General features: G+C 56.2%; 1 protein-coding gene across 2 annotated transcripts; it reads right to left on the reverse strand.

Annotated features, from left to right (window-relative positions):
- Nucleotides 1-10833: 10833 nt before the first annotated feature.
- On the reverse strand, nt 10834-18297 carry SUSD2 (sushi domain containing 2). Of its 2 annotated transcripts, XM_017646203.3 has the most exons (16): nt 18119-18297; nt 17409-17568; nt 16895-17102; nt 16542-16693; nt 15876-16043; nt 15165-15339; nt 14845-15046; nt 14556-14641; nt 14168-14436; nt 13953-14096; nt 13705-13863; nt 12608-12856; nt 12221-12493; nt 11918-12094; nt 11699-11801; nt 10834-11563 (listed from the first exon to the last, which is right to left on the reverse strand). In XM_017646203.3, exons 2-16 carry the CDS (start codon nt 17431-17433, stop codon nt 11539-11541), a joined length of 2415 nt encoding a protein of 804 aa, XP_017501692.3. In that variant the 5' UTR covers nt 17434-17568; nt 18119-18297; the 3' UTR covers nt 10834-11538. The 2 variants fall into 2 exon arrangements, with proteins under 2 accessions (XP_017501692.3, XP_017501690.3); XM_017646201.3 differs by lacking the exon at nt 17409-17568 and having other exon boundaries at nt 18119-18273.
- Between the last annotated feature and the right edge of the window lie 336 nt (nt 18298-18633).

Raw genomic sequence — 18633 nt, forward strand, 5'->3', positions numbered from 1 at the left:
CTATTCTGATGGCCTTCAAGGGAAATGCCTGGGGACAAAGGGCAGCCCACCTTGAAGTGGGGGGCTGCCTGCCCTCTTTGCCATGCTCCCCGGCTCTGGCTTTGGGAGGGAGCAGGCCGCAGGCTCTGGAAAGGGCAGGTGTGAGCTGGAGGTCAGAGATGCGGGGAAGGTAGGCTCACACAGACACGGGAGTGCGAGGGTTTCTGACCCAGCAGGCTGTGTGGCCAGAGAGGGCGTCGGATGGGGAGGGCTGCCTGGCACAGCTCTGTGGGGCCCATCCTGACGGCCGTCCCACACCCCATGGGGAGCAGGACGCTGCTTGGCACAAGCCTCAGCGCTCCTGCGTCAGGAGCCTGTTCCTGGGCTCCCAGACTGGCCCCGAGCCCCAGGAGGCTGCTGGAGCCAGCCAGGCCTGAGCAAGTCCCTCTACAGTGCTGCCCAGGGGCATCCATAGGTCACAGGGCATAACTGCCCCTGCACGCTGGCGGTGGGGGCCTTGGGGGCCCAGTCCCGACTCACCCTTGGCCATTCCTGGGGCTGTTACCCGAGGCTCGGTTACCGCAGTGAGCTGACTGGTCCCCACCCAGGCCCGGCCCAGGTTTCTGGAGCATCAGACCCACATACCACCTTCAGGGCATCTGGGATCCTCAGGCACCTTGGACTGAACACACCAAAACAGCAGCCAGCTCTGAGGCAGCCGGAAGCTCCCAGGTGCCCCCTCTACCCTCCCATTAGTTGCCCACGTGCGTGGCTCGGCCCTGCCTCCCCTCCTCATCTCCCCTCAGCTCCTTGCCGCCCCCACTGCCCCGATTCCTCCCCACCCACGGCGATGACAAGCACCGGCCTGTGCACAGGCTACTGCCCCGCAGCAGCACGGAGCCCCCTGGGGCCCCTGGAGGAAGCCCACTCCTCTGCCTCCGCTCATCCGCCCTGGGGGACTTGCCCAGCCCCTGCCCGCTTCCTGCCCGGACCCCCAGCAATGCCAGTCAACGTGCATTCCCAGCGCAGCCGGGGCCTCTTACAGCCGTCTCTTTATACATCTTGCCACACAGAGGAAATCAAAACCGAGACTGCACTACCTTCAAAATAACACTGACAGCAGTACAGATCAACCCCTGAGAACAGCTAACACAGGCCTCAAAAGAAAATTCATTGCCTTTAATAGGTCACTGAAGAATGCAGAGTAAGCGACAGAGGCGGACACTGGACAGACAGATGGACAATAGAATCATAAGAGTTAAAATTAATAAAGTATCTAACATAAGTTAGAAAAGGAATAATCGGAACAATCAGGAAAGTAGAAGCTTGCAGTAAAAACTGACCCAGAAATCAACAAATTTCAAATCAGAAAAATAGGTTTTTGAAAAAAATTAGAGAAGTCATTAAATAGCCAATGCAATACACCGAGAATTGCAGTACTCGGGACCCACTTATGCTCAAGACATGGTTGTTTATCTGAAATTCAGATTTAATTGGGCATCCCAATCCCATCTTTTTATTTATTAAATTGGAAAACTTAACTGTGAAGGACAAACAGATCCAAGAAGAGGCAAGGATCTAGACAGGTCAATGCTCATAGCCTACCTCAAACACCCTTCCAGAAAGTTCCACAGGTGACGCGTGTCCTGCCATTAAGACCGGAGGCCTCTGCGGCCGGTTAAGCTCCGACCGTGTAGGGCGAGGAAGAAAATGGCCACATTCGCGGTAGGAAGGTGGTGTAGCGCTGACTCTGAACCCGGCAGGGCGAACCACAGACCCGTTCTGTTTGTGCGACGATAGAAAACTCCTGAAAAAATTATCAGCAAGGAGAATCCAGCAACATATTTAAGAGAACAGCACGTCCTGCCTCCGCAAGCGGAGCCGACAGCAGCGCCGCAAGGCAGGGCTCCTCTTACTGTGCCCGTGAGGGCGCCTCTTACCTCTTCTACCAGAAGCGGTAAAAGCCACAGGGTCACCTCCACAGGGACTGAAGAGGCATTGGACAAAATTTAATAGCCATTCTTGATAAGAACAAAAAGACCAAAAAAAAAAAAAAACCCTAAATAAAATGGGTGAACGGATCCACGGGCTGGGTGCTATTATGTTGCTTTACACGTATCAACTCAGTGCATGTAATTCTCCCTAACGGGGTGGGGGGGGTGGGCGGTGAGTATCCCGATTTACAGACGAGAACACAGACGCGGACACTGAAGGGTGCAGAGTAAGCGCCAGAGGCGGACACTGGACAGACAGACGGACAAAAGGAGGCCTGACACCCTTCCTCACACTGGATACAAAAACGTGTTTGAGAGGAACCTCGGGCCTCAGTGGGGAAGCTGAAACAATTGCCTGGGTGACCGTTCCAGCATCATTTATTATAAAGACCTTTATTTTCCTCATTGAATTGCACTGGTGCCTTTGTGAAAAATAAAAAAAAGAACCAAAATCAAATAAACAAATCCATCAGATTTTAAAACAAAATATAAACTTGTATATAAACATATGTAGTTAAATAGCACATGAATAAACAAAAAAATCAATGACTGTACGAAATGTGCAAAGAGATGTAAACAAGCGTGGGGATTTTGTCTTTGCTAAAGGAGTATTGCAAGACAGCAGGACAGACGAATTGTTAACACTTGGCACTGGAACAAGTGAACGGCCCGCTGGAAAAATAATAAAATGGGATCTCTACCTTTTTATTTACATGAAGATAAATTGCAGTGGGATCAAAGAGTTAAGAGTTGAAACTGAAACCACATAAATATCAAAGTGAAACATGAGGAAAATTTATTTATAGCCTATTTGAAATAATTACTTATGTCTCTAATTATTTGTATACAAATTATTTACATTCTAAATTTTATTTTGACTGGGGAAGGCCTTTTTAGTCATGACATAAAATGAAGGAGCCATAAAAGGGAAAAAAATGAATACATCTGAACACACAAAAATTTCAATGTGGAAAATACCTTAAAGGACCAATGAAAAATTTGGGGGAAATAGTTTCAATATGTAATATGATATGGGCTGGTTTCTTTAATATTTAAGTACTTAAATATTTAATATCAGAGACCAAGCATCCACTAGAGAGAGGCACAGGGCCACGACTCATTAGCTCACAGAAAAAGAAACTACAAATGGCTGTTTTCAACATATAAGAAGTTGCACAACCTTAATTATAAATAAGCGTTGCCAATAAAAACAACAGTGAGACCCCCACAAGGACAAGTAAATAACCCCAGGCCTAGAAGGTCTTGCTTGGTGAATTCTTCCAAATGCTGGGGAGAGAAAAAACATCAGTCTCACACAAACTCCTCCAGAGAACAGAAAAGAAGAAACATTGCCCAATGCTTTTAATGAAGCTGGCACAATCTTTTGTTTTTTTTTGTTTTGTTTCTTCTAGGCTGACATAATCTTGCAAACAAAACCCAACAAAAGAAATTTCCAGAAGGAAAAGTAGAGGGTGATTTCCATTCATGTACAGAGACACAAAACTCCTAACCAAAAATACAAGCAAACTAAATCCAATGATACATAAAAAAGAGAAGTCATCACCACTAATGTGGGTTCGTTCTGAGCATGCCAGACAGGCTGAACAGTAGGAAACCAGGCAATGCAATTCCCCATGCTAACATCCTGGCAGAAGAAAGAAGAAAAATCACTGACAATTTTCAGTAAACACAGAAAAGCGCTTGATAAAATGTCCCAACTTTCACTCACAATAAAAATTCTCAGTAACTAGAAATGGAAGGAAACGTCCTTAATCTGATCATTGTGGCTACAAACCCTAGAGTTGACGTCATACCTCATGTCAAGAAAAGCACTGCTAGCTTTCATCATTTCCTTTCAGTAGCATAAGGTAAATCCTCTCCAGTGCAATTAGGTGAGAAAACAAAAGGCATAAGGTTGGAAAGGTGGGCATACATACAACTTTCGTTATTTGTAGCTACTCTACACATACACTGCTAGAAATAGGTGAATTTAATAAGATCACAAGAATCAAGGAAAATATAAAAAAAATCAATGCTATTTCCACATACCAGACACAAATAGAAAACACCTTTTTGAATTGAAATTATAATATCATAAAAAAAAATCAAACCCTAGAAGTAAAAAGTAACTCAGGTATGTTCATAGACTAGAAGCCTTAATATTGTGCAGATGCCAGTTCTCCCTCCATTCATCATCTACAGATTGAATGCAATCCTAATCAAAATCCTAACAAGTTTTTTTGTGTGTGGAAATTGGCAAGCTGATTCTAATTCATATGGGAACGCCAAGGACCAGGACTAGCCCAGGCAATCTTGAGGAAGAACATAATGGAGGACTCACAGTGCTAGATGCCAAGAACAAGCTATGGCAGTTAAGGCAATGCGGTGCAAAGATAAACAGACGATAGGGCAAGAATAGTGTCACCTGACCTCTAACGGGAGACACAGCAATGCAGTGCGCTGCCTTCAGCATGCTGAAGGTGCGCTATTTCAATAAACAGTCTGAGTCTATCACATATCCACATGCAAAATATGAATCTTGACCCCTACCTCACACAATGTGTAAAGATCTATTCCAGATGGTTTGCAGATCTAATGGTGAAATAATCAAGCAATAATACTTTTATAGGAAAACATAGAACAGCTTTGTGACTTTAGAGCGGGCGAGTGTTTCTCCAACAGGATACAAAAGAAAAAAATACATTGGACTATATTAAAATCAAGAACTTCTGTGCAACAAAAGACATCATTAAAACAGTAAAAAGGCAACTCACAGAATGGGAGAGTACTGGCAGTGCTTTCATGTGACCAAATTCTTAACCAGAATAAGGAACTTCTACAAATCATTTAGAGAGATCCAGATAGCCCAACAGAAAAGATCTGAATAGGCACCTCACAACAGAGGCACTCCAGATGGCCAATGCATATATGAAAAGGTGTACAGCTTCTCTAGTTGTCAGAAAAATGCAAAATAAGTCCACAGTCAGCCACTACTACACATCCATCAGAAGGGCCAAAATAAGAGACGGACAATACCAAGTATTGGCAAAGAGATGGCCAAGTGGAACTGTCAGACACTGCCCATGGGAATTGGTAGTCACTTCGGAAAACTGGGATTATCTCCTAAAGTTACCGCGCACAGTTCCCAGAAACGCTGCTCCTAGGAAATTACCCGACACAAAATCATGTATTTGTGCATCAAAAGACAAATCCAAGCATGCTTATGCACCAGCCATTATAGCTCCTAAGTGGAAACCACTCCAGTGCACCTCAGTAGGTAAATGGATAAACAAATTCTTTAGATGAAATAATACTCAGAAAAAAAGTAATTTACAGCCTCAATGTGGTTGAATCTCATAAAAATAATATGCGAAAGAAGCTAGACATGAGAGCTTCTATTCTACAATTCCATTGATGTAAAGTGCAAAACCAGGCAAAACTAATCTATGGTGTGAGAAATGAGTGGTTAACCTGGGGAGAAGGAGGGCAGGGATTGCTGGAGAAAATGGTGGGGGTGGTACTGCTCAGTTTCTTGACTTGAGTAGTGGCTCACCGGGCATGTTTGCTTTGAATTCATTCATTGAGCTGTGCCTTGAGCAGTGAACTTCCTTGCATACACCTTACATGTTCATTATTTATTGGTATTTCATCAGGCAAGCAGGACCTGCAACTGCGGGAGCTGGTCAAGGGGACTCTGAAGTCTGTTATCTTCCATCTGATGTTGCAACTTGAGATCCACGTGGCAGGGAGTTCAGAGGGAAGATGGTTATCAAACGGTGGGCAAGACCCAGGGCTGGCTGGAACCCCAAGCGTGAGTCGGAGCCCACGAGGATGGCCTGAAAACCGTGTGCCTTCTTGTTGCCAAGGGGACAAGGTCTGGCCTGGGAATCTGGGAATCTGGGGACCCTGAAGGTGGTGTAGAGGCAGGTGGGGGCCTGGCCATCACTGGTGCTGACCAGCTGGGTCAGCAGACATGCTACAATGAGTGAGTTAAAGAACAGACCACCGACTTACTTCCACCCAACAGATCTTGCACAGGAATCTCTTTCACAGCTCATTCTAACCTGAAACACACAGGGAGGGGAATTCTGGGAACATAGTTCATTCTGAGATGCAGGCCCCATGACATGTTTCATCTATCTGGCAAAATGCACAGAATTTGAAGGATCTTCATGCTGGCAAGGGTGTGGGGGACCAGGCTCTTTCAAAGGTTGGCGTAAACATCAATTGGTGCAACTCCAGGAGGAAAATGCATGTGCAGTTTAACCGATCCTATTGTGTGAATTTTTCCTGCACGTAAACCTGAACTTATCTACAAAGTGACGGTGTTTGTAGAAGTAAACCACTAAGTATAGCTTAATGTCCACCAGCCGGGGTCTAGTTAAGCAAATTCTTCTGTTTGAATTTTTTATTTTTATTTTTAATTGCAGTAAAATACATAACACATACCATCTTAACCATTTATAGTTATATACCGTTCAGTGTATTAAATACACTCACACTGTTGAGTGGCTATCGCCACCATCTGTTCCCAGAACTTTTTCATCTGGCAAAGTGGAAGTCTGTACCCATTAAACTACAACTCGCCATTTACCCCTCCGCCCAATCCTGGCAACCTCTGTTCTACTTTCTCTAGGAACGTGACTACTCTAGGTGCCTCATGTAAGCGGACTCCTACAGTATTGGTCTTTTGTGTCTGGCTTATTTCACTGAGAGGGACGTCCTCAAGGTTAATCCAATTGTAGCCTGTGTCAGGATTTCCTTCCCAGGCTGAATAATATTCCATTGTCTGGATGGACCACATTTGTGTATCCATTCATCCCTCCATGGACACGTGGGCTGCTTCCACCTCTTGGTTATTGTGAATAATGCAGCTCTGAATGTAAGTATATCTGTTTGAACATTTTAAAATCTTGGGTACATAGTATTCATTTTCAACGCTGTTGAAAAAAATGTTAGGCCATCTGTTTACATGTTCGCCTCTGGTGTAAGGTTAGGGGGCAGGACTGATGCAAGAAATAGACCCCACAATGCAGAAAGGCTTAATCACAAGGGTTTCCTTCTTGTTCCCGCAGCAGTACTGGATGGGTGAACGGGTCAGTGGGGTGTTTCCTGCTCACCTGCTCGGGACTCAGCTGATCCTTCCTTCTGTGGGAGCAGAGGAAAGGGTTTGGAGGGGTGATACGGGCCAGACCTGGAAGTGTCTCCACCCCACGCCACCCCATTGGTAGCTTTAATAGATAACCTGGGAGAAAATGGTGGTGGTGGTACTGCCCGGTTTCTTGGCCTGAGTGGTAGCCTACCAGGCATGTTGACTTTGGGTACATTCATTGAGCTGTGCCCTGAGCAGTGCACTTTCTTGCATACAACTTACATGTTATTTATCAGGATTCCATCAGGGAAGAGGGACCTGCAACTGTGGGAGCTGGTCAAGCGGGCTCTGAAGTCTACTGTCTTCATCTGATGCGGCAACCTGAGATCTGTGTGGCAGGGAGTCTGGAGGGAAGATGGCGAGAACATGTATGGGCTCACATCGTATTGGCTGGAACTCAGTCACATGACAGCCCCCAACCGCAAGGGAGCCTGGGAAATGTAGTCCAGTGTGCAGCCCCAAACAGGCTTTGGCGGGTGTGAGCTGCTGAATGCACTTCCAAGCACCTACCCGACCCGACTTCCCTAGTGGTTTTTATCTTCTGAATTTTTGCCGTAGCTGGACCCCTCCGCAAGCACCTCCTGACCTACTTCCCACAAGGTGCTGCACTGACCACCCTCTCCTACCTGGCCAGCATCCAGCTGAAAGCTGCCTGAGGACCAGGGTGGCTCAGGGTGGGCCCTCGGCTGCCTTGAAGCTTCTGGAGCTTCAGAAGGAACCAGGCTGGCTGAGGAGGGCTCTCTGCTCCCGCTGTGCCCTGCTGGCCCCTTGCCCTTGCGTTAGCCCTCCCCATGGCACTCAGCCAGCGGCAGGCCCCGGTGGGAAGAGGGGGCAGCAGGAGAAGGGAGTGCCTCCCCCACCCAGGGCCCGCGTGGGGGTCTGTGGCTTCCACTAGCACCCTGTGGGCCTGCGTGGTTCCTCCTGTTACGGGGACCTGGGCCCGACTCTCAGCCTCCTCCTCCTTTTGTCCCTCTGCCCGGGGCCGTTGCTGGGAACTCAGGGCTGCCCCACCAGCCCCTATTTGATTTCCCAGCTCTGCCATCACCTGTGTTTCCAAGTCTCTGGATCACCGTCCCCCAAGCCCCAAGTGGTACAAGGGGCAGGGTGTTGGATTCTCCCAGAGGAGGACGCCGCCCCAAATCACTCACGAAAGGCGTCTCTTGATGCAATAAGCAAGAGGAATTTATTCAGGAACCAGCTATGTGGGGTCCAAGTTAGCCCGACGCAGCGGGTCTCAACAAGGACCCTGAGCACACAAAGCCAGAAGGTTTTATAGCATTTTCAAAGGGGGCAACATTTTCCACAATCACAATACAGTGTTTTTTCATAGACACATAAATCTTTGCCTGGGGCCACATCCTGGGGTCTGGTTAGATAAGATTACCTTCGGAATGTTTAGGGTGGTTCTAGCAAGATAAGCTTGGTGTGTATGATTAACTGATTTGAGGTCAGCTAATTAAAGGTCACTACATTTAACACTGGCTGACTAACTTGTTTTTCAAGATTCTAATAATTTTCCTCCTTCTAGGTTAAGGGGTGGTATTTAAGCCTTTAAGATGGCTGTACTTATGCTAACTTTTGATTTTTCAGATCCTACAAGGGGACTGGCTATGGGGTTCGGAGGCCCTGCAACTGCACTTTGGAGAGACCGCCGCCTGAGGCAGAGGTGCCTGCCCTGGACGTCTCTAGGGAGTCCCTATGGGGCTCGAGGACCTTCACCCTCTCAAGGCCCAGCAGCACCCCTGACCCAGGGGCTCCTGGGATAACCCTGCCAGGTGTTGGGGCTTCCCAGCCTGGCCTGCCCCTGGCACAGGGAATGCCTGATATCTGGGGCCAGGGCACAGACAGTGCACTCCTTCTGCGGGGGAGGGGCGGGGGCAGCTCAAGGGCCAGGCTTGTAGGGACAGGGGTGGGGCGGGGAGGCCCGAGGGAGGCTGCGCTTTATTCTCAGAACGAGGCCTAACAACACGCGGCCACTCTCAGGCCTGCCCCGGACTGCGTTCCTCCTCCCCGAGCCTTTGCTCAGGGCGCTCCTCTACGTGGAACGTCCTCTGACCGACCACATCTCTGAGAATTTGACCTGTCCTTTGAGGCCTGGTCTGGGGGTCAGGAGCTACCCCGGCCCTCCTGGGCCCTGTGTGCCTGCCCCCACGTGTTCAGGCTGCCCTGGCCAGGAAGCGGACCTCTCGCCCACCGACCAGCCTCCAGTGCCCCGCCCAGTGCAGGGAGGCACTGAGCACCCAGGTCAGGTCAGTGGGAAGCGAGCCCTGCCTTACTTCATCTTCAGGGAGGAAAGTACCTGCCCAGGGGCCAGGGGGCCGTCCCTTAGCCCCACCCTGTCCTGAGCTGGAAGCCTAAGAAGTGGGGAAGCATGGGGAGGGGCCCGGAAGGGGAGGGGCATAACCCCATGCCCCTCTCTAGAGTCTGAACACCACCTTGGTGAGACCATCAACCCTCAGCTCTCAGCTCTGCTCCTTTGAACATACCTTATTGTGCATACTTGCCTCTTCCAGGGAGCCCTCAAGATTGGACCTGCCCCCCGCCACTCAGCTCTCCTGCCTCTGTCCAGGACGCTCAGCCAAGGGTGAGGCTGAAGGGGTGGGGAGGCCAGGAGCCTGACTCCACTGGTCCGAGACCTGTGCAATGTCTCCCTTGAGCTCCTGAGACTGAGGAATGACTCGTGGCCCTCCCAATGGAGAGGAGGTGCAGCGGTGGGTCTGCGTGAGTCTTGGCCAAGGTTGTGGCCACAAGGCTGCTGGCCCCGCTGCAAACAGGGGGGCTGACTGGCCTCCCAGATGGCCTGGGATCATGTGCAGCCCCACCTCTGATCTATTCCTAGTCTCTGTTGCCCCCCGCGTGGCCACCTTAGGTACTACAGGCTGTGCGGAGGCCCGTGGTGGCAGCCCATCACCTCTGACCTAAGGCTCTGCATTCCCTTGGGCAACCTCCCCACCCCCATCCCTGATGAGCTTCCCACTTGAGCCAGGGGGCACCAGTCTCCAACCCCGTGCTCCCCAGCATTTCCTCCATCTGAGACCTGCGATGCACATCTGCCCAGGCCCTCCCATGGCCCCTATTCAGCACCCCTGCCACAAAGGCATGGTAATGGCATGAGGCCGGAGCTCCTTACCGAGCTCTGGACACTCCTGGGTGAAGGGCCCAGGTACCCAGAACGTGGACCCAGAGACTGCCTTCACCGAGGCCCTGGGGCAGGATGGGGGCCCAAGGCCAGGCTGGGCCAACTGGCTTTAGGGTGCAAGAGCAGGTGGCTGTGCTGAGAAGGGCAGGCCGGCACTATCCCATCTCCTAGGTACCCAGCACAGCACCTCATGGTGAATCCTTCACAGCCAGAGCCATTTGTCTTCACCCCACAAAGCCATCACTGATTTCAACCCCACTGAAGAGACGAGGCTGGGGAGGAGCCTGTCCCAGGCGATGTGTCTGCGGATGGATACAGACCTAGGCTGCTCTGAGAGGTGTTGGACCCACAGGGCGATCGTGGAACTCTCCAGAATCAAGACACAGGACACCGGGAAGGGGCACCACAGGCAGGGAGGGGTTAGAGGTGATACTCCAAAGGAGTTAGAATCACAGCTGATCCTTGAACAGCTGCCAGCCTGCACACCATTGAAAATGCACATGACTTTTGACCCCCCAAAACTTAACTTCTAACAGCCTTACTGATGACATGAACAGTGAATTACTATGTATTTGTATGTTATTTTTATTATATACTGTGTTCTTAAGATAACATAAACAGAGAAAATAAAAATTTTCAAATTGCCACAAATCCTCAAAAAATTTTCTAGTATAGTTATTGAAAAAATTCCATGTGTAAGTGGACCCGTGCAATTCAAACCCGTATTGTTTAAGGGTCAACGTACATGCATGGAGCTCACAGGGTGATTCTCTGCTTTCGGGTCCTGTGGGCTGGGCTCAGGGTGGAGAATCAAGGCAGCTGGGGACTGGGGCTCCCCGACTACATCTCCTATGTCAGGGGTCAGGTCACAGTCACCAAACACTAGATCTGAGGCATCAGCGGTGTACGTTCTGGTGCAGGAGCATTAAATGCTTGGAAGACAGGCGTTACTATTCAAGAGTTTGGGGCCTCTGTCTGGGGGAAGCAGAGCTGCACGTATCTGGGGAACAGAGACAGCTGGTCTAGGGAACCGCACGGTTTAGAGCCGGAGGCCCAGGCTGAGGTGACAGTGCAAGGCGCCAGGCCTCGGGTCCTCAGGTATTAAAGGCTCAGGCATCAGGAATCTGGGTCCCAGGTGCATTGGTGCTGGGGACTTGGGGACCGAGGTACTGAAGTGTAGGCTTTCGGGAGTTGAGAGCGGTCTCCTGAGAGGTTGGGTGTGGCCCCCGGGGTTGCCCCTGTGCACTTTGGGCTGCCGGCCAAGCGCCCTCGCCTCAGGGCTGAGACCTCCAGGTGGACCTGCAACAGAGACGCACGTGGTCTAGAGCAGGCACCCCGTCCCACCCACACCCCAGAATCCCCGGGGAGCGGAGGAGGGGCACAGCCCCGGGTCCTGCTGGCGGGACCCTAGGTCAGGGTGGGCGGGGGTCTCACGTGTTGCCCTTCCTGAGGCGCAGCAGCACATAGACGAGTGCGACCACAGCCACGACCGCCAGGCCCCCGAAGATGACGCTCAGCAGCACCGCGTAGCTGCGCCCTGGAGAGGGGGCGGAGCTGTGAAGGCGGCTCGGCCGGGGCGGGGCCGCAGGGGGCGGGGCGAGAGGAGCGGGGCGGGGCAGGGGAGGGGTGCGCTGACGGGCAGGGCATCCTCACCCGGCTGGCAAGTCGGGGTGGACCCGGACCAGGTGCCGTCGGCCAGGCAGGTGCTGGCCTCCGCCCCGACTAGGCTGTAGCCGCTGTCGCAGTGGAAGTGGACGGTGGAGCCCATCAGGTACCGGATGCCCTCCTTGAACCCGTTTCGGGGCGGGGCCAGCCAGCCGCAGGACACCACTGGGGTGGGGGCAGGGCACAGGTGACAGACCCCAGCTGCTGGTTGCTGCCTGCAGCCTCTGGCCTGTGGGGCCCTGCCCCAGCACGAAGTGCCCAACCCCTGGCCCACCCTCCCGCCGCCCTCACCTGGCTGCAGGCTGTGCAGGTGGTGCAGATGCTGCTGGTGGGCTACCCTTGTGGCGTTGCCCACGCTCAGGTGCCCGGTGGCCGCCACGTCGAAGCTGCAGAATCGGTCCTCCCCACACAACTTGGCCACCTCGGCAGCCTGGCTGGGGCTGAGGGTGACCTCCTCCGGGAAGAGGGGCTGGAAGTTGCTGTCATGCTTGGGCAGGTACAAGAAGTTGTTGACCAGGAACGGGGAGTCATAGGTGAGCAGAGAGGAGTCATTCTTCACGGCCCCTGGGAGACACACAGGACTGGCTGGTGGTCAGGGGCCTGCGGTCTCCACCTTCACCTCCCCTGACCCATCCCTGCCATGACCCCAGCCCCCGCATGCTCCCCGTGGTCACTCACAGTCAGCCCCAAAGCGGAACAGCTCTCGGGAACTGGCGCTGGGGGGCAGGACCTCCCCACTGCGCAGAGCAAAGTCATCTGTAGGGTCCCCGGTGAGCGTCCCTAGAAGGCCTCGAGTGTGCGTAAGGAACTTCTCAGGGAGCAGGACCGCCACACTCAGGAATGGACCCCAGAGCCTGACCTGCAGGCCGGCCCCCGATGACAGCATGACAGATATGCTGTCCCCGGCGGCTGCCGACAGGAACATGCCTGGGCACAGGTGGAGGGGAAGCAGGGTTACCCCTGTGGGCAATGTGCCGTGGCCCCACAGTCCTAGGCTGGGTGGGCTGGTGCCCCTGGCTCAGGCGCAGGGGAGGGTGTCCTCAGGGCCGGCCTTTCCAACTGTGGTACTCCACCGTCCTGGCCCAGACCTGTGACTGCATCCGAGTGCCAGACCTGTGCCCGAAGGGACCCCTCCAAACTCTGAGGCTGCATATGGGGGTCACCCGTCAGCCCTAGCTCCCTGACTGGGAGGCAGCAGCCATGCCCGCCTCTTCCCTCCCAAGGATCCCTGCATGCTCAGGGCCGGTGGGCCCACCCCAGGTCCCCACCCGGCTGGCAATCATTTCATTGTTCAGCCCTGAGGCGGGAAGGGGTTCGGTCAGGGAGTGGCCACTCCTGAATCCTCAGGGCAGCTTCCTCCCAGCAGTGGGGAGGCCTTTCACGGCAGCCCCTGTCTCCTCTGGGCAGTGCTGAGGCCTTGTCCTGCTGGCCTGGCATTTTGGGGTTCAGGCCAGGCTGTGTCTGGGCTCCGTGGGTGTGAAGTCTCAAGATCAGACCAGGTCCCCTAGGCTGGACATCAATACTGGGGGGCCCAGACCATGCCACAGAGAGCCGGGGGCCAGGGGCATGTGTCCCCAGAGCTGGCCCCTCTGTGGTGGAGTGCAGGGGCGTGGGGCTGCCACCCTGCATGAGTCCCAGGAGGCCTCCACCTCTGCATCTGTGCCCTGGACACCAGCCTCTGCCCCCTGCCCAGGCTGGTGCCAGGTGAGGAGGCCCAGCAGGGCAGGAGGAGGGGCACAGGCAGCCTGCTGACCTTGCCTGGTCGTCCCACTCACCCCGCAGGTCCACCCAGCTCTGCTCGGCCAAGCTGAGCACCTCCTGGTTCAGCAGCACCTGCAGGGCCCCAGTCCCGTTGGCCAGCCGCACCTCCACCACATCTGAGTCGCCCTCCTGGACAGCCACGGCTGTCAGCCCCGTGCCTCGGTCCTGCGTGCCTGGGGTGGTGGGGGCAGAACAGGACCCGCTTGCTCCAGCCTCCACGCTGAGCTGACCTGAACTACCTGGGCTCCAGGCCCCAACTCACCGTCTGGCTGTGTCCTGGGCTGGGCGCGGGCCTGCACCATCAGGCCGGTCAGAGCCGCCTCCAGCAGCACGTACTCGCCGCGCCCGTTGAATGTGAAGTTGGCACCATCGAAGGTGACAAAGTGTGGGTCCCCAAAAGCAGAGGCTGGAGAGAGCAGAGGGTCAGGCAGGCCACTCTGGCCTGGCTCTGCCTGGCCCGCCCTATCTGGCACCTACCCAGGCGCGGAGGCCGGTAGCCACGGCAGTCACTGGAGGGACGCCGACTCATGTAGCGGGAGCACTCGGGCGCCCAGAGGCAGCAGTGGTAGAAACTGATGACGTCGTAGAGCCAGTGGGAGAGGCCAGGCACACGGGGCGGTGTCCGGAATGGGGGCGCTCCCCAGTCGTGGCCGCGGTCCGGGGTGCTTCCACTGGTGGAGTCTGCCGTCAGCAGCTGGGTGCCGGCCTCTGTGTAACAGCACTGCTGGCCTGAGGCATACCGGGGGCTGGGAGAGGGCATGGGTCAGAGGTGAGGACGGGTCAGGGGGCGGGAAGAGGCCAGGGCCGCGTTTGGGGTCCTGTCCCCAGCCCCGCCCTGAGCCCTGCCTGCCATCTCGGGGCTCACCTGGCTTGCACGGAGCGTACACAGTGCACAGCCCCTGGGTGGTAGGTGCACACGCTGCCATGCTCCACATCGCAGCCATAGTCCGTCTGCAGAGCGGCAGGTTGCTGTCACCCGTGCCAGTCTCAGGTGCTGCCATCCCCTCCCTGGGAGCCAGCGCTTCAGGGGCGCTTGTCTCCCAGGGGCCTCTGTCAGCCTCCCCCAGCGCTGTCCTGGGTGGGGCTGCTGTGCGCAGCTGGCCCCACCTGCTCCCTCCCCGGTGCCTGGGCCCTGACTGGGGCGGGTGGCTCACATGGAAGCGGCCGGAGTCAGCCCGGGCCTGGGCCAGGGTACAGGGGCAATCGGGGAGGTCCTCCAGGAAGTTTGGCAGCTGGTCCTCCAGCTCCACCCAGGCCAGGCATTGAGCCTGGGCCCAGGCCACAGGGTCTGCCCGGAAGTCATCACCCAGGTGCCAGGCCAGCGCGTGCTCGTTGCTCCAGAGCGCGTGTACATCCCTGTGGGGGCCGTGCACATACTGAGGCTGCGCCCACCCTCCCTACCACAGCTCCTGGCTGCCCTGCCAAGCATGGTGGGCAGCAGGTGGGCAGCCCCTCTGGCCCTCTTCCTCCTTACTTCTCCCCTGAGCCATAGTTGCTGCTGATGATCCGGAGCGCACCCACTTTCCATCTCTGGTAGTTCTGAGGTGCAGGTTTTGGAGTGAAGGTGAAGAAGCCAGAGTTGGGGATGTTTGTGTCCAAGGGGTACAGGTATGACCACCTTGCTGTCCACTCCTCAGAGTATGGCCTCCCTAGGGTAGGGACCCCCGGTCAGCCCTAGGACCTCTCCAAAGACCCCCAGGGGGCAGAGGAGGGGCTAGTGCCAGTTTGGGTGCTCAGAGCAGCCTGATGGGTGGACAGGTGATTCCACAGGAGGGCCTGCCCTACTGCTCTAGCGACAACCTTGGCTTGAGTGACTGCCACCTCCTCCCCCAACAGTCTAGGGTCACAGCCTCTGTTGGAGGGTAGGCCCAAGGCCATGCCAGCTGTGCAGGGGCTCAGAGACAGAGCAGGGCAAGCCTTTTCTGTTTCCAGGATGAACTTTTCACCCAAGGGCTGAGAATGCCCACACCTCCTCTTGGAGCTGGGTCCTACGTGCCAGGGGTCCACCATCGCCCTGTGCTGCTCCCAGCCCGCACCCCAGCTTCCTGCCAGTCCCCTTCCTTCCTGCGCTCTCCTCTCCCACAGTCTCTGCCTGGGATTTCTCCCATCTCTGCAGGCCCAGAACTCCTGAGCCACAGGCAGCCCGCAGAGTTCCTGCGTCGGCCCAGCCTTCCACTGGCCTCACCTGTCTCCTCGTAGCCCCACAGCTCGATGCCAACAGACCGTGTGGGCAGAGCTGATGCATTCCAGGTCATGGTGAGGTTGCCCTCGGAGCCGGCAGTGCCGTAGTATTGCCAGTGTGTCTCGTTGACCAGCTGGCTCTTCTCTGCCTCGGACACCTTGCTGGGGTGCACTGGGCGGTGGGGGTAAGCACTGAGCCAAGGCCTAGGGTCCTGGGACCCTGGGGAGGAGGCCCTGGGGCTTCCCAAGGACAAAGCAAGGCCTCTCCCTCGGAACATCTCCCCCAGACCCTCGCTGCAGGGCAGGACGGAGGCTGGGAGAGGCCGCGCTCTGGCCCCTGTGTCCCTGGTCACTGGCCTCCCACCCGACTCCTCCCAGCCCCCGGCCTGCTGAACTGAGCCAGGAGGCACTGGCCCACCTTGCTGGGGGACCTCTGCAGCCCCCACGCTCTCTGGGGGGGGGTCTCCTGTTGCCAGGGAGTGGGGAAAGGAGCTTCAGGAACCCACGCCCAGAGTGGGAAGGGCCTCCCGAGGGACTGGTTTGGCCAGAGCGGCGGGGCACAGCTGGCAGGCCAGGTGTGCATAGATTAGTGCCGGGGAAGCCCCGTGAGGGCCAGGCCCAGGAGCAGGCGGCTGGTGCCCATGGCCTGGATTAGCATGGAGGGGCTCACCAGCCAGCCAGGTCCCCGAACGAGGGAAGGAGCGGCCATTGTCCATGGAGAGCGTGAACGGGATGCGGCCAGTCTCGTAGAGCAAGGGCGACACACAGTGCACACGTCCAAGAGCGTCCACGTGGCCACGGGTCTGGATGCCCTCCTTAAAGCTGTCGGGGCCGGAGGGGGCAAGAGAGGCCGGGCCAGGGTGGGCTGACCCTCTCGCCGGCCTGGGCCCCAAGCGCTTCCCTGGGGACCCCACTGGTCAGCCGTCCCTGTTCTTGGTCTGAGGGGCTCCCCCCAGCCATCCAGTGGGTCTGGGCCCCTGGCAGGCACAGATCTGTGGTGGCCCAGCCCCTTGGACCACCTACCTGCAGATCACGCCATCCGTGGGTTTGAGCCAATTGAGATGCTGCACCACGAAGTCCTTGCCGCCCATCATGGAGCCTGAGTAGGGCGAGACCTCCAGGCAAAAGTCCCGCAAGTCTGAGCAGCAGGTGCTCAGGCCCAAGCAGGTGGGGTGGCAGGAGCATGGCCCGGCCCGGTCCCCGCAGCGCTGGGAGCAGCTCCCCTGGGCACCTGGAGGAGAGGGTCCTGAGCATCCAACCTGTGCAGCACCCGCGTCTATCTCCCCGGGCCCATCAGAGGGAGACATCCCCAGGAGAGGACGGACATTCCCAGCAGAGGGCCTGGCAGAGCCAGGTTGGAGGAGTGGGGGTTGGTGGGAGGGCTGTGGGCATCAGAACCCAGCCTTTTCTGCCATGGCGACCTGTGTCACAGCCATGTTTTGGGGATCTATCCCTCTGGAGTAGGCATGGCCAGGAGTGCTGGAGGGTAGAGGCCGGGGTGTGGTACAGACACTGAGGTTGGCATCACATGTCCCACCTGGCCCTTCCCTGCCGCACACCATGAAGGGAGCCAGTCGAGGGCCAGGCCTGAGCCACACCGGCGGCCTCACTTCATCCAGTGCAGGACGTAGCCCTCACGAGTGTCCATAAGTATTTATTGACTGAGGATGTGATGGCTCAGAGGCTGAGGGAGGAGACTGAGTGGTGCCAGCAGGTGAGACAAGCAGCAGGAGGGTGGCTGCGCCTCCCTGGGAGGGGGCGAGGTGGGACCTGGGGGCCTGCCCCGCCCAGCTAGGCCCTGCTCAGCCCTCAGGGCCGGGGTCAGAGCTCCGGGGTATGAGACTTCCCCCGAGGTTCCGCCCCGCCCCGATAAGGACCCACCGTCCTGCCTTTCTCAGGACAGGGGGCCCGGGGGGCTAGGGGGCTCCCCCATGTGTGGGCACACCCTCCGTCAGACTGAGCATACAGGTCAAGGGCTCTGCTGAGCCTGCCACCTCCCTCCTAGACAGCCGCTGCCTGCCGGCTCCGAGTAGGTTTAGAGTGGGCATGGCCCAGACTCCCCGATCCTTGCCGGCAGCCCACCCACCCCTGGCCCCAGGCTCCCCAGAATTCCTTCTCACCACCCCCAGTACAGCCCCGAATGGCTTGACAGAGGACAGAGGCTAAGCCCAGACAGAGAGGGGTCTGCCCCAGCCTACTGCAGCAGGCAGACGGAGACAGGGGGCAGCAGGGCAGGGTGGGGCATACCTGCTGCGAGCCAGGGGCCGGGGCTGGGGGCTGTCGCGAGCAGCAGCAGGGCCCAGCATAGGAGGTGCAGCTTCATGGTGCAGCCCGAGCCTGCGAGCCTGCGGCGGCGCCCTGCAGTGGCTGCGAGGGGGAGGAAGGCTCACTCCCCACCGCCTGGCCCCGCCTGCCCCACACGCAGCGCCACCACCAGCCCCGCCCAGTCCCCTCTCAAAGTCCACAGGTGCCCTTGCAGCCAGCAGTGTCCGACGTGCCCAGTTAGCACATTCCTGGCCCGCTGGCCTGGGATACGGGGGAGGGAGCCTGAGCCTGCAGCTGCAGAACCTCTGGCTCTCAAGAGGCCGGACACGCAGAGGCTGCCGCTCAGACTTGCGGATTCCAGCCGGGGCCCTGTCCCTGACGCAGGGCGGGGGCTCCTGCAGGAAACAGAAGGCTATGGGGTGAGGGCTAGGGCGGGGTCGCCCTTGCAACACTAGATTCTAGCCCCTGGGGCTCTCAGCTACAGGCCTCCGGTGTCT

The sequence above is a fragment of the Manis javanica genome, chromosome 15 (genome assembly GCF_040802235.1).
Source record: "Manis javanica isolate MJ-LG chromosome 15, MJ_LKY, whole genome shotgun sequence".
In the NCBI taxonomy this organism is placed as follows: Eukaryota; Metazoa; Chordata; class Mammalia; order Pholidota; family Manidae; genus Manis; species Manis javanica.